Below are 14,730 nucleotides of genomic sequence, written 5' to 3' on the forward strand. Positions count from 1 at the left end.
TAACAGGTTTAGAGTTTAAGTCCAGGATCTCATCATCTAAATCAGGATATGCAGTGAATTCAGTATAAATTCTCAGGTGCAATTCCTCTCCATATGCCTTCTTCCTTAGCCCTCCTCCCCAACCTGACACCCAGATACCATGAGGTACCGACACATGGGTAATGATACACCTCAGGCCTTTCTTCATGGTTTTATTCCATACTTGAATGAAATATCCTCCTCTCTCTAATTCTAAATGCTTGAGTTCTATTTAGGCACAATCTTCTTATAAATTTCCCATCCCAATCTTGGTCATTTCTCTATTTTTATAATGGATCACAGAGCCCCATCTTTAGCTTGTCATTCCTTTTTTGGATTAGACAATTCTTTGTTATTATTATTTTTTATTTGAGTGGTAGAGTTTCAGACAGAGAGAAGTAGAGACAGAAATAAAGGTTTTCCATGTGCTGTTTCACTCCTCAGATGGCTGTAATGGCTGGAGCTGGGCCAACCCAAGGCCAGAAGCCTGGGGCTTCTTCCAGGTATCCCATGTGGGTGCAGGGGCCCAAGGACTTGTGCCATCTTCCATTGCTTTCCCAGGCCAAAGCAGAGAGCTGGGTTGGAAGAGAAGCAGCCAGGACATGAACCAGCACCCATATGGGATGTTGGTGCTGCAGGTGAAAGCCTAGCCTACTACGCCACAACACTGCCCCCCCTTTTTTATATTTATTTGGAAGGCAGAGCTACAGAGACAGAGAGACACAGATAAATCTTTCTTCTACTGATTCACTCCCTAGATGGCCACAATAGCTAGTACTGGGCCATGTCCAAAGCCTGGGGCCCAGAACTCCATCCCTGTTGAGCCCAAGGACTTGGGCCACTTCCCACTGCTTTTCCCAGGTTCATTAGAGGGGAACTTAATAGAAAGTGATGCAGCCAGGACTTAAACCAATACTCATATGGAATGCTGGCAATGTAGGTAGAGGTATAACCGGCTGTGCCACAATGCTGGTCCCAGGAAATTGGAGTTATTTTCTCTAAGTAGATGAAAATTATCCCAGGTTCCATTGCTTGCTGAGAAGGGCATGAAGTATATTTCATATCTACTTGCTCCTTGGCCATTGCATCTTAAAAACTACACAACCCTATAGGGTGGCCCTGCTAGACAAACACACAGTAACTGCCTTTCTTTGGGTGACACTCATCAATTCAGTCCACTTTATGTGGATTATTTGTTATATTCATCTTCATCTCAGGTTCTTTGCTGTGCTCATGGCATCCAGAAAAAATGTCCCAAGGACATGGGGAGTCCAGAGGGTGCTGGTCAATGAAGAATATTTGAAATACCTCTGGGGACTTGCCAACATCTTTCTCAATTCAGATTGCTGTTCTTCTCTTACAGAACGGGGCATTTATCAAGAAATAGAAGGTCATTCTTGGATCCAATAGCAGTCCCATTTCAAATATTCATAGCTTTCCCCATCTATGCTGAAGCCTCTAAAAGAGTAGGTTCTGCGGCTGGTGTTGTGGCACAACAGGCTATGCTGCTGCCTGCAACCTTGACATCTCATATGTGGTTCAAGTCCTAGCTGCTCCACTTCCACTCCCACTCCCTACTAATGAGCCTGGGAAAAGAGTGGAAGATGTTCCAAGTATCTGAACCCTTGCCATCTATGTGGAAGATCTGGATGGAGTTCCAGGATCCTGGGTTGTGTGTGTCCCAGCCCCAGCCATTGTGGCCATTTTGGGAGTAAACCAGTGGATAGAAGATCTTTCTCAGGGCTGGTGCTGTGGCACAGTGGGTAAAGCCACCGCCTGCTCTGCCAGCATCCCATATGGGCACCAGTTCGAGTCCTGGGTTCTCCACTTCTAATCCAGCTCTCTGGGAAAGCACTGGAAGATGGCCCAAGTCCTTAGGCCCTTGCACTCAAGTGGGAGACCTAGAAGAAACTCTTGGCTCCTAGCTTCAGAACAGCCCAGCTCTGGATGTTGCAGCCATTTGGAGAGTGAATCAGTGGATATAAGACCTCTTTCTCTGCCTTTGCCTCTCTGTAACTCTGTCTTTCAAATAATTAAAAAAAAAAATGAAGAACAGATTCAACTCTATAATGATACCAAGTCTGTAACGCTGTTAGGACTCTGGTACTGTCCATGGTGCTGACTCATGGTGGGCCTGGCCTATGCTTCTGAGTAACAGGCTGACATCCCACATGGGCACCAGTTGGAGTTCCAGCTGCTCCACTTCCAATCCAACTCCCTGCTAATGCACCTGGGAAAGCAATGGACAATGGCCCAAGTACTTGGGAAACTGCTCCCATGTGGGAGACCCAGAAAAAGTTCCTTACTTTGGATCAGCCCAGCTCTGGCCTTTGCAGCCATTTGGGGTGTGAACAAGCAGATGGAAGACCTTTCTCTCTGTCTGTAACTCTGCCTTTCAAATAAATAAATAAATATTTTTTTAAAAAAGAAAGAAAGAATTTCACCTGGAATGTTCTGAATCAATATTTCTGAATCGTTTGATTTTTCTAGCAGTCTCATGGAACAGAGGTTGAGGCTAGAAAATTGCTTTTCATCAGAATTCCATACATGAATCATTAAATAATTAGTAAAATATTTTACCTTTATTTCTCCTATAGGAAGAATCTATTCTAAAAGTTGCTCCTTATTTTCATTTTTATAAAACCACAACAGCAAAGAGACTACACTCCACGCCATGGCCTCACAGAATATATATTAAGACAGATGGGAATCCCCTCAGCCTCCCCTCTTAAAATAGACACAACATTAATATATACTCCAACCATCAGTATTTTCATCTGTGTCTTCAGATCTTTTTTCTGGATCTATAGCAAGCCATGCTGCTCACATGTGCATGGTGTACTAGTCAGCTTTCTGTTACTATCATGAAATACCTGAGGCAGCTAACTTACAAAAAGTATATCTAACTCACAGTTTCTAAAGGTTCATAGTCCAAGGTCATGTAGTCCCACTGGTTTGGCCTCTGATGGGGGCATCCTTGCTGGCAAAGCCCTAGAATGAGACACAGCATCACATGGCAGGAGGCAGAGAGTGCACGTGTCTGTTTACATCTGTATGGTCTCTAGAAAAGGCAGCAAGATTTCATCATCCACTCACTCTCCACACAACAAAACTTGATTAAATTTCCACTCTCCTGAGTACCATTGAATCAGAGTTTGGGGACCAAACCCCTGAGTTTGGGAGGACAAATATTCAAACCCCAGCAGACAGCAATCTGAAAATGTTAAAGGATACCCCCAAGCAATGACTCTAATCAGAGAAACTCGGGAGTTGCTATATATAATTAGCCCAACTCTTTCATCCCTCTGGTGAGATCATTCTGAAGTATTAAAAATTGCTTCTCAGAGGGTTTTTTGGAGAGCTTGAATTTCAGTTGTGAGCTGCAGCAACTGACTTAAAAGAATGCCTTTTATCCACTGCAGTCCCTTGCCTATGACACTGCTCCAGCCTCCTTCAGTGCCACCTTCCCTTCCCAAATAAATCCCTTGTGTTTCCCCCAGTCTCAAAGCCTATTTCTGGAAGATTCCTGGCTAAGAGAAGATAGGTAATGTTTTTCTATTTTTTTTGACAGGCAGAGTTAGAGAGAGAGAGACAGAGAGAAAGGTCTTCCTTCCGTTGGTTCACCCCCCAAATGGCTGCTACAGCCGCACACTGCGCCGATCCGAAACCAGAAGCCAGGTGCTTCCTCCTGGTCTCCCATGTGGGTGTAGGACCCAAGCACTTGGGTCATCCTCCACTGCCTTCCTGGGCCACAGCAGAGAGCTGGACTGGAAGAGGGGCAACTGGGACAGAACCAGCGCCCCAACCGGGACTAGAACCCAGGGTGCCAGCGCCGTAGGCGGAAGATTAGCCAAGTGAGCCGCAGTGCCGGCCTGATAGGTAATATTTTTCAATAGTTCTGTTACAACTTAAGAAATGGTCATAGCTTACCTTTGGCTTGGTTATGCAGAGCTCCTTCATATCTTTCCCTCCAGATTCTAGTTTCTAGTTTTCTAAACACAGATGCTGCAATACTTTTTTTGTATTCAGGTGAGAAAGCTCTTGATGTGTCCCTATAGCTTGTGTGTTTTATACAAATTTCCACAACAGATATGCCAATGATATTATTCTTGGTACCGCTAAAATGACAATAAAAATATTTATCCCTAAATTACCCAAGGGCTACCAACTATGTCAATAAAACACAGTTCTGTTGTACACCAGCACTGCTTCTTTAAAAATTCATGCACTGTCTAGGCCATGAATTGTATTGGTGGAATACTCCTTGGCATTGAGAATTTGCATCCCTTCTACTAGTTAGGGTCCAGCATCATTTGACAATTGCAATATTAATTCCCCTGGCTTTCAAAGTGAAATCCAAAGAGGGATTCCATATGGCTACTGCTAGTAGCCATATGATTAACTCTGCAGAAATTTCATTTAGAGCAGTTATCAGCAAGATCTTTTATCCAATGTAATATGCAAACTCATTGATGGAGAGCTTATTCTCCAAATACTTTATCCTTATCTTACATCGTTGTGCTAGACTCTGCTGGCTTTTCACCAAACCTCCTTCCTATTTCCCCTGGATATAGAGCCCAACCTCATCTGCAGTGAAGTGTAGCCATGTAACTGGTTTCTAGCCTACTGTAAGTAGAAACGGTGGGTGCCACCCCAATCCTGCTCCCACAAAAACCTCCCATGTGCTCCTCTACTCGCCCTTTTTCTCTCAGCTGACTGGGATGCAAACTTCCAGGGTAACCTAGAAACCCATATGTTGATGATGGCAGGGCTGCAACCAACCTGAGAGCCTGAATGATACCATGGGGCAGACACCACCACCAATATCAAAAAAAACTCTTGACTATTCTGTGAGGAAAAAAAAATGAGCTTCTATTGTATGAAGCCACTGCAGTTTTTGGTCTATTTGTTAGTGAAAGCTAGCCCACCCTAATTAGTAGTCACACTTCCCTCAGGGTTGGGATTTATGAAGAGTGATTTCTAGCAAAAGCCTCACTGAGAGGTAGAGGCAACCATGGGGAAGAGGGGTCACACAATCACTGTGAAAATTTTTTAATACATTTCCCTTAAAAACTGATAGATGGGGGAGTCAAATGTATGGTGTAGCAGGTAAAGCTTCTGCCACCAATGCCATATCCCATGTGGGCACCAGGTTGTCCCAGCTGCTCCACTTCCCATCCAGCTCCCTAATGGCCTGGAAAAAGCATGTGGAAAATGGCCCAAGTGCTTGGGCCCCATCACCCATATGGGAGACCCAGGTGAAGCTTCTGGCTCCTGGATTTGGCCTGGCCCAGCCCTGGCTGTTCTGGTCATTTGGGGAGTGAACCAGCAGATGGAAGATCTCTCCTTCTCTGTCTCTCTGTAACTCTGATTTTCAAGTAAATAAATAAATCTTGAAAATTGTTTGATTGAACAGGGTGAACATTTGGCCTAGTGGTTAAGACATGCATGTGCCATATTGGAGTGCTTGGGTCTGATTTCCATTTCTCACTCCTAATTCCAGCTTCCCACCATTGCAGATGCTGGGGGGCAGCAGGTGATGGCTCAACTGGTTGGGTGTCTGTCACCCACAAAGGAGACCTGGATTGAGTTCCCAGTTCCTGGCCACAGCCCCAGGACCAGTCTCAGCTGTTGAGGAGCATTTGAGGAGCAAACCAGTGGGGGGAGCTCCAATTCTCTCTCTAAGAAATGTTTAAAATTAGTAAAGAATACACAAATATAAAATAATTGAACAAGTAACAAAGTCTAAAAAGTTACACAGAACCTTGCTGCCTGGTCATGTCAGTTATATGCTAGTCATACATATATTCTTTGTATACATAAAATATTTGCAAAATTTGACCATACACTATAACATAAAGTAACTATTAACAAATTTCAAAGCACTGAAATGATTTACATTCTAAATTTTTAGAATATGCTTTTGTTCCCTACATTTATAAATAATGCATGGGTTTGGGAGGAAACCAATGATGATATTTTAAAATATTTTAACAACAAAATAACAAATTATCTAAATATCAAAACTGAGGCAGGGTCTAGCTTAGTGGTTAAGATGCCAGTTAGGACATCAACATCCCACACTGGAGTGCCTGGGTTCAATACCAACCTCTGGCTCTTAACTCCAGCTTCCTACTAGCATGGACCCTGGGAGGCACCAGTTATGGCTGAAGTGATGGACTTCCTGTCACCCACATTTGAGATCTAGATTGAATGTTCAACTACTGACAACAGCCTTGGCCTTGCCCTGGCCATCTCAGGCATTTGGGAAATAGAGTTTTCTCTCTGTATTGCTTTCTCTCTCTCTCTCTCTCTCCTTCTCTCTCCACCCACCCCCACCCCCAACCCCAGATACCAGGTGCATTTGGAGCATGGACTAGCAGAAGAGTGTTTTGTGTGTACATGTATATGTGTGTGCTGCTTTTCAAATAAATAATTTTAAAGTAAATGTTTATTCATTTGGGGGGATATTTTAAATAAGTATCAAAACTTAAAAGATGAAATAAAGGATTAGCAGGTAAAATATATTTTTGCAACTCCTATAAATCACTAATGAAGTCAGACAACCTAATTAAATGGGCTAAAGATTTGAACAGACACTTCACAAAAACAAAAAAAGAATATCAAAAGATATTGCTGAACATTATTGGTAATCTAGGAGAAGTTAAAACCTAATGAAATGTTATTATATCCCCCAACTAGTAAGAAACTTAATGTCTGAAAAAATGTTGGTATATATGGCAAGGGAACACTCAGGTGGGAATGTAAACTGACACAGCTGCTTAACAATGACGTAACTAGTACAGTTGAAAATATGTGTCCCTTTTGACTTCAAACTTCCATCACTACTTAGACATCCTTAATGAAAATGTTAACATGTCCATAGCAGCATCATTCATAATAGCCAGAAAATAGGAAAAAATATCAAAAATAGATAAATTATAGTGTTTCCCTACAATGGAATACTATATAACAACAAAAAAGTACTATAGCTTCATGTAGCCATGTAAATGACTTTTACAAACAAAATACAGAACAAAAAGAGCAAAGCACAAACTAATATATAAAGTATAACTTTATGCAAAATTTTGTAAAGATGTACTTATTTATTTGAGAGGCAGTTACAGAGAGAGAGAGAGGAAGAGACAGAGAGAGGTCTTCCATCTGCTGGTTCACTCCTCAAATGGACACAATAGTTGATCCAAAGTCAGAAGCCAAGAGCTTCTTCTGAGTCTCCCACGTGAGTGCAGGGGCCCAAGCACTTGGGCCATCTTCTACTGCTTTCTCAGGTGCATTAGCAGAGAGCTGGATTGGAAGAGGGGCAGCAGGGACATGAACCAGCACCCATATGGGATGCTGGTGCCACAGGCAGAGACTTAACCTACTGCACTGCAGGCTCTGTTCCCAATTTGTGCAAAATTTAAAAGCGAATGGCATGATCTATAATGTGTAGGGATGCATGACTGCAAAATTTCCCCAAAGTCAGAATATTGTTTAAAATGAAGGGAATAAAATAGTGTTGTGACATGGAAAGGCACTTGCTAGGGCTCTGGCAATGTTTGTTTGTTTGTTTGTTTGTTTATTAAAGATTTATTTATTTGAAGGCAGAGTTACAGAGAGGCAGAGACAGAGAGAGAAAAAAAGAGAGGGAGAGAGAGAGAGGTCTTCTATCCGCTGGTTCACTCCCCAGATAGCTGCAATGGCCGGAGCTGTGCCGATCCAAAGCCAGGAGCCAGGAGCTTCTTCTGGGTCTCCCATGCAGATGTAGGGGCCCAAGGACTTGGGCCATCTTCCACTGCTTTCTCAGACCATAGCAGAGAGCTGGATGGGAAGTGGAGCAGCTGGGACTCAAACCGGCGGCCATATGGGATGCTGGCACTGCAGGCAGTGGCTTTACCCAATACGCCACATCGCTGGCCCCAGCAATGTTTTCTTTTTAAACCTGAGTGGTGGTTATATAGATGACCTTTATTATTCTTTGAATCCCACATGTTTTAGGCATGTTATTATGTATCACAAAAATATAAGAAGATAAGTTAAATTGAATATATAGAAAAAAATCTTAGTCCATTTTGTGCTACTATAACAGAATATCACAGATTGAGTATTTTATAAAGAACAGAGATTTATTTCTTGCAGTGTGGAGACTAGGAAGCTCAAGAGTAGGGGTACTTCTTGCTTTGTTACAACTTGATAGAAGGCAGCACACGGGAGAGACAGCAAGGAGGAAAGGAGGCCAAACTCACTCTTCACCAGCAGCACGCTCAACACTAAGCCCACTCGTGGAAGAGCAGCACTAACCCAGGCCTGAGGGCGGAGTCCTCACCACCCAACCACCTCTTTAAGGTCCCGACTCTCAACACTACTCTGTTGGGGGATTAAGCATCCAACATGAACTTTGGGAAACCCATTCAAACCCCAACACCTCCAGAAGTCCAAAAGCAACAAGCAGCTTCTCTCCGTCTTGACAGCTCTTCCTGCACCAGGGGTGGGGGGGGATGAAGCCTGCCCTCTCGTGTGATCCCACCCAGCTGCCTCCCCCACTCCATGTGTGCTGTACCTTGAGTCCCGTTTGCAGTCACTGGGAAGGAGGAGCCTCTAAAGTGCTCTCGAGTGCACCACACCCAAGTCTGGGTAGAAATGACAGCCAGTGCTTCCCAGAGGTTCTCTTCTCAACACGGGACCTGGTTTTGGAAAAGAATCATACTTGAAAGAGGTCCCAAAGGAAACCAATTGGCAGAGAGAAAATCAAGAGTAATGCAGTGAAAGAGAAAAAGCTACCTATGGCCTTGGCTGCAATACACAGACACTTCATAAAGTTCATGGAAATGCATCTTAGGAAAAACACTGCGCATGAATTTTAAAATTTCTGGCATCAAAATAAATTTATCATTTAATTCCTTTTCCAGGACCTTTGTGAAGAACCCCTGTATCCTAAACCATTTGTGCAAGGAGCATGGTCACGGTTCTTGCTACTTGTGAGCAGCAGGTTACCAATAACATCTGATATATTTACATTGAGTTCTAGGCATACTTTGTTTAATTTTTTAAAGGATTTTATTTATTTACTCTAAAATCAGTTACACAAAGAGAGGAGAGGCAGAGAGAGAAAGAGAGAGAGAGAGAGATCTTCCATCCGCTGGTTCACTCCCTAAATGGCTGCAATGGCCAGAGCTGCACCCATCTGCAGCCAGGAGCCAGGAGCTTCTTCCAGGTCTCCCACGTGGGTGCAGGGAACCAAGGGCTTGGGCCATCTTCTACTGCTTTCCCATGCCATAGCAGAGAGCTGGATTGGAAGAGGAGCAGCCAGGACTAGAACCGATGCCCATATGGGATGCCAGGCGCTTCAGGCCAGGGCTTTAACCTGCTGCGCCACAGCGCCGGCCCCTATTTAATTTTTTAAAGACACATTTATTTATTTGAAATCAATGTTTTATATATAGAGAGAGACAGAGAATGAGAACTTTCAATCCCTGGTTCACTCCCCAAATAGCCACAATGCCTGAAGCTGGGCTGAATCAAAGCCAGGAGCTTCTTCTGGGTCTCCCGCGTGGGCACAGGGCCCAAGCACTTGGGCCATCCTCCACTGCCTTCCCAGGCACACTAGCAAGGAGCTGGATCGGAAGTGGAGCAGCGGGATTTGAATTGGCACCCGTGTGGACTACCAGTTCAGCAGGTGGCAGTTTTAACCGCTACACCACAGCATTGGTCCCATTTTTTATTTTTAATTAACAAATATTAAGTTAATAATAGTTTAGCTAACCATGACAAAAAAATTTTCATCTACCAAAAAATAAGAAAAAAAAAAAAAAGAAACAGGGGCCAGCAGTTTTGTACAACTGATTAGGCTGCTGTCTGTGGCACTGGCATCCCATATCAGAGGGCCTATTAGAGCCTCTTCTAGGGCCGGCGCCGCGGCTCACTAGGCTAATCCTCCACCTTGCGGCACCAGCACACCAGGTTCTAGTCCCGGTTGGGGCGCCGGATTCTGTCCTGGTTGCCCCTCTTCCAGGCCAGCCCTCTGCTGTGGCCAGGGAGTGCAGTGGAGGATGGCCCAAGTGCTTGGGCCCTGCACCCCATGGGAGACCAGGAAAAGCACCTGGCTCCTGGCTCCTGCCATCGGATCAGCGCGGTGCGCCGGCCGCAGTGGCCATTGGAGGGTGAACCAATGGCAAAGGAAGACCTTTCTCTCTGTCTCTCTCTCTCACTGTCCACTCTGCCTGTCAAAAAAAATAAAAATAAAAAAAATAGAGTCTCTTCTACTTCACTTCAGATCCACTCCCTGCTAAAGAGCCTGGGAAGGCAGTGGAAGATGGCTCAGGTTCTTGGGACCCTTCACCCACATGATCTTTAAAAACAGGCAGCAATTAAGAGCAGCTTGGGAAGCTAGACAGGAATGCCTGAGTTTGAATCCTGACTCCAAAAGTCCTGACCCTACTAGTTTTAAGATTTCATTTATTTATTTTTAAAATATTTATTTATTTATTTATTTGAAAGTCAGAGTTACAGAGAGAATGGAGAGACAGAGAGAGAGAGAGATCTTTGATCCACTGGTTCACTCTCCAAATGGCTGCAATGGCCAGGGCTGGACCAAGCTGAAGACTTCTTCTGGGTCTCCCATGGCTTCTTCTGGGCCTCCCATGTGGGTGCAGGGCCCCAAGCCCTTGGGCCATCTTCTACTGCTTTCCCAGGTCATAGCAGAGAGCTGGATCAAAAGTGGAGTGGCCAAGACTCAAATCAGCACCCATATGGGACACTGGCACTGCAGGTGGCAGCGTTACCCGCTACAACACAGTGCCGGCCCCTATTCATTTGAAAGTCAGAGTTGTAAAGAGAGAGAGACAGATGGAGAGAGATTGTCCATCTGCTGCTTCACTCCCTAGATGGTCGCAACAGCGAGAGCTGGGCCAGGCTGAAGCCAGGAGCCTGGGGCTCCCTCTGGGTCTCCCATGAAGGTAGCAGGAGCCCAAGCACCTGGGCCATCTTCTGCTGCTTTCCCCGGGCCATTAGCAGGGAGCTGGATCAGAAGCAGAGCAGCTGAAACACAAACCAGCACCCATAAGAGATGCCGACTTCACAAGCGGCGGCTTTACCCACTACACCACAGCCCCAGCCCCAGATAAACTACTTTTAATTCCATTTGCCACAAGCTGTTTGAAGTCTCCTTTGTAATTAATTACAGACTACCTCCAAGGCGTATCTAGAGGCAGTAATGTGTTGCTAGTCTCGGAGAATCACGCACATGAGCTGGGGTTGAGGTGAGAACAATGGCTTCTGTGCATGGCCAGAGTAAGAGGGCACGGGTGAGCTTGCTGCACGCCCAGAAGAGCCAAGTGCCAAGTTTCCAATCTAAACCTTCCTCACAGGATGCACCCACAGAGGGTGAGGTCAGATTAGGGATCCAGATTTACTTCACCTAAGTTACGGGTTTTGCTAAGCGGGCAATAATTGCCAGACAGTCGTGAAGGTCGGTGCTGGGAGGAGGGAGACAGCATTTCCTGTGCAACAAGAAGCGAAAACACAAAAATGGGGAGTCTCACTGTGGCACGGGGGGTTAAGCTGCCGCTTAGGTCCATATCAGGGCACCACTCTGAGTCCTGGCGCTCCACTTCCGATCCAGCTCCCTAATGCACCTGGGAAAGCAGGAGAAGACGGCCCACGTGCTTGGGCCCCTGCACCCGCGTGGGAGACCGGGGAGAAGCTCCTGGCTCCTGGCTTCGGATCGGCGCAGCTCCAGCGTGTGGCCAATCGGGGAAGGAAGCAGGGGACGAAGACCTCTCTCTCTCTGTAACTACCTCTCAAATAAACAAATCTTTTTTTTTAATCACGTGTTAAAGTGCGTCAGGTGTATATTGTAGTGAGACAACTCGCCGTGGTGTAGATCGGCACATAAATCCACGTGGCAGAAGGGAGCCGGGAGCCAGAGGCGAAAGCCTGCAGCTGGCATTACCCAGTGTGGAAGACGCAAGCTCCGGAAGCTCGAAGCAGCCGGGGCTGGAACTCTGAGACAAACCAGCGGGAGGAGGGCGACAGAAGGCAGCCTGAGGCCCGGGCCGCCGGGAGGAAAGAAGCGGGAGGAGGAGCAGGGGGAAAGGGGCAGGAAGCGGGCAGGAGCGGGTCAGTCACCTGCGACGCCCTGAGCGCCGGTGGCCCGGCTTCCGATCCTGAGGAAGATCCCGCGCTGGGCCGGCCGCGCACGAGGGAGACCCGGATGCAGCCCTCGTGGGAGTCCCGGATGCAGCCCACGTGTCGGACACAGATGCGGGTCCTCGTGGGAGGCCCGGATGCAGCCCACGTGTCGGACACAGATGCGGGTCCTTGTGGGAGGCCCGGATGCAGCCCAGGGCTCCCGCCTTCGGCAGCTGCCGCCATCTGAGGAGTGAACCAACTGACGGAAGATTTCTTTCTCTGTCTCTCCACCTTTCAAACAAACAAAATACGTCTTTGAATAAATTCATACATCTTTGGAAAAAAAAACATAAAGCAGTGGGAGTAAGGGTAGCCGAAGTGGCACAGGGGAGAGGATGAGGGGGAGGAGATATAAAGGAAAAAAATCAAGAAGGGATTGGGGAGGGCCACTAGGTGACACACAGCAGCCGCCGGAGAATAATTCCAGATTTCCAGCGCCTTTTTGTTTTGTTTTGTTTTGACAAGCAGAGTGGACAGTGAGAGAGAGAGAGACAGAGAGAAAGGTCTTCCTTTGCCGTTGGTTCACCCTCCAATGGCCGCCGCGGCCGGCGCACCGCGCTGATCCGATGGCAGGAGCCAGGTACTTTTGGTCTCCCATGGGGTGCAGGGCCCAAGTACTTGGGCCATCCTCCACTGCACTCCCGGGCCACAGCAGAGAGCTGGCCTGGAAGAGGAGCAACCGGGAGAGAATCCGGCGCCCCGACCGGGACTAGAACCCGGTGTGCCAGCGCCGCAGGCGGAGGATTAGCCTAGTGAGCCGCGGCGCCGGCAATTGCCCAGCTTTTTAAGACAAGACAGGGCCCAAGACGTGACCGTGTGGGTGTGTCTGACAAAGAACAACAGGACTGCATTTTAAAACAAGAAGCGGCTTGGGACTAGGGCGACTTTCGCCAGACTCAAGCCTCCCACAAGGTGCCTCCCTCGCCTGCAAAGCACCACTGGAGTACAAGGGGTTAAAAAGAAAAAAGAAAAGAAAAGCGCCCGCCCACACGGCAGTGCGCGCGCGCATGCGCCGGCGAGCGCAGTCCGGTCATTTCCGGCGCTTGCGGGCGCTGCGTTCCCAGCGCGGTGGTGCAAGATGTCCGAGCTCCCCGCCGGCGGCCGTGTCCCGCAGCGCCGTGCAGCTGCTGGCGGCGACGACGCCCCGCCGGCGGAGGTAAGCGGCGGGAGCCTGGAGCCGGCCGTGGCGCAGCCTGCGGAGTCGGCCTCGGGCGCGATGGCCGCGCGGCGCCCGGAGGAGAGCCCCGAGAGCCGGTCCAGGGCCCGCTTCCTGCGGGAGATCTGCATGGGCGCGGCCGCCTTCTCCCGGCACGAGCGCGAGCCCGAGGCCTTTGGGGCTGAGTGGGGGCGAGCGCAGCCGCCGTTCGGGGAGGAGGTGCCGCACGCGCACGGCAGCCGGTTGCGGGGGCTGGACGAGCCCAGCTGGGTGTTCATGGATGCGTGCCGGGCGAGGGAGGTGGCCCGCGACGCCCGCTGGCAGACGCGCTACCCCAACGTCTACCTGGATTATTTCACGTTCATCGAAGACCTCTTTGCGTCGGTGGCCCTCAGTCGCCTGGCCGCGGAGCTCGGCTGCGACAGGTTGAAAGACAGAGAGTAGCTCCCGGAGGCAGCCATTTCCAGAAAAACCTGCCGTTCCCTGTGGAGCCCCCTGGAGATGGAATCGCTTGGCAATCCGACAGCTAGAGTATTCTTATTTTGGAAATTTAAAAAAAAAATTCGTTGTCATGCAGGAGGGGAGACTAGAACGGTTGTTGCATGGTTGGAGGAGGACTCGTCGGGGAGCCAGAGAAAAGGAGAGAGACGTTTCCGTCTGCAGAAGGATCCCCACGCGTGTCACCGCCGCCCCCCTGGCATCGTAGAAACTAGCGTTTTTGTTTGCCTCACTGCATCGGCTGCTTTTTGCAAAAATGAAGTGCGAACGGCTTGCCTGTGGTAGAGCCCACTAATGCTGACCGAGAAGACGAAAGACCCAAGTTTCTAATCTCGGAGCTGGACGGTTAGGACTGGATGACGGAGGAGGACCGGTAGGGGTTCAGCGTTGGTAATCCATCCCTTCGTGCGATCGGCAGCAAAGGCTCCATGGCGCGAAGATGGTGTGTGTCCCCAAGTGGAATCAGAGTGGAAAGGGCCGCTTCATAGATTGTGTGTCTTCGGGACACACACCTGGGAAGGATGCGTGTGCTTCATATTTTAAATGCCTTCGTTGTTGACTAGGTAATGCTTTCACAGGGTTTGAAAGGTATAACAGGTGCAGTGAGGAGTCTTCCCTGCATGTTCCCTGGCCACCCAGTGCCCACCACACCTCCGCAGGTAGACCCACCACCTCGTTTATGAATATCGGTTTTCCCCTCTACACAGATAATGTACGTGTGTATATATGCCTTGATTTCTTAGTGTTGGAACCTAGAGACCCGTGTAAATATGTACATAGAATTACCTTGTACAAAGGGGTGCTGTTGCAGTCCTTGGTTGTACTGTGGTGGATTGAGCCAGTGTTCAGGCTATCTTGCATTGCCTTCT

General features: G+C 47.9%; 2 protein-coding genes across 3 annotated transcripts in view; one reads left to right on the forward strand and one right to left on the reverse strand.

The window, feature by feature from the left end:
• The window catches only part of LOC103348415 (paired-like homeodomain transcription factor LEUTX), a 47,883-nt gene extending 34,754 nt beyond the window's left edge, over window positions 1-13,129 (reverse strand). The window contains exons 1-3 of one of the 2 annotated variants that reach the window (XM_070062222.1): window positions 12,145-13,129; window positions 8,579-8,702; window positions 2,930-3,009 (exon numbers count right to left, since the gene is read on the reverse strand). The gene's annotated coding sequence lies outside the window, so the exon portion shown is untranslated. The remainder of the gene's footprint in view (window positions 1-2,929; window positions 3,010-8,578; window positions 8,703-12,144) is intronic. The other variant, XM_070062223.1, reaches the window with a different exon arrangement.
• A 156-nt stretch (window positions 13,130-13,285) lies between these two features.
• LOC103348426 (EP300-interacting inhibitor of differentiation 2) lies at window positions 13,286-13,807 on the forward strand. The gene has a single exon (XM_008257168.1). It carries the CDS (start codon window positions 13,286-13,288, stop codon window positions 13,805-13,807), a length of 522 nt encoding a protein of 173 aa, XP_008255390.1.
• Window positions 13,808-14,730: the final 923 nt, after the last annotated feature.

This window comes from Oryctolagus cuniculus, chromosome 18 (genome assembly GCF_964237555.1).
Source record: "Oryctolagus cuniculus chromosome 18, mOryCun1.1, whole genome shotgun sequence".
Taxonomy (NCBI): domain Eukaryota; kingdom Metazoa; phylum Chordata; class Mammalia; order Lagomorpha; family Leporidae; genus Oryctolagus; species Oryctolagus cuniculus.

Excerpts from the sequence above, each read along its gene's own strand:
- LOC103348426 (XM_008257168.1), top strand. The coding sequence starts at position 13,286 with ATGTCCGAGCTCCCCGCCGGCGGCCGTGTCCCGCAGCGCCGTGCAGCT.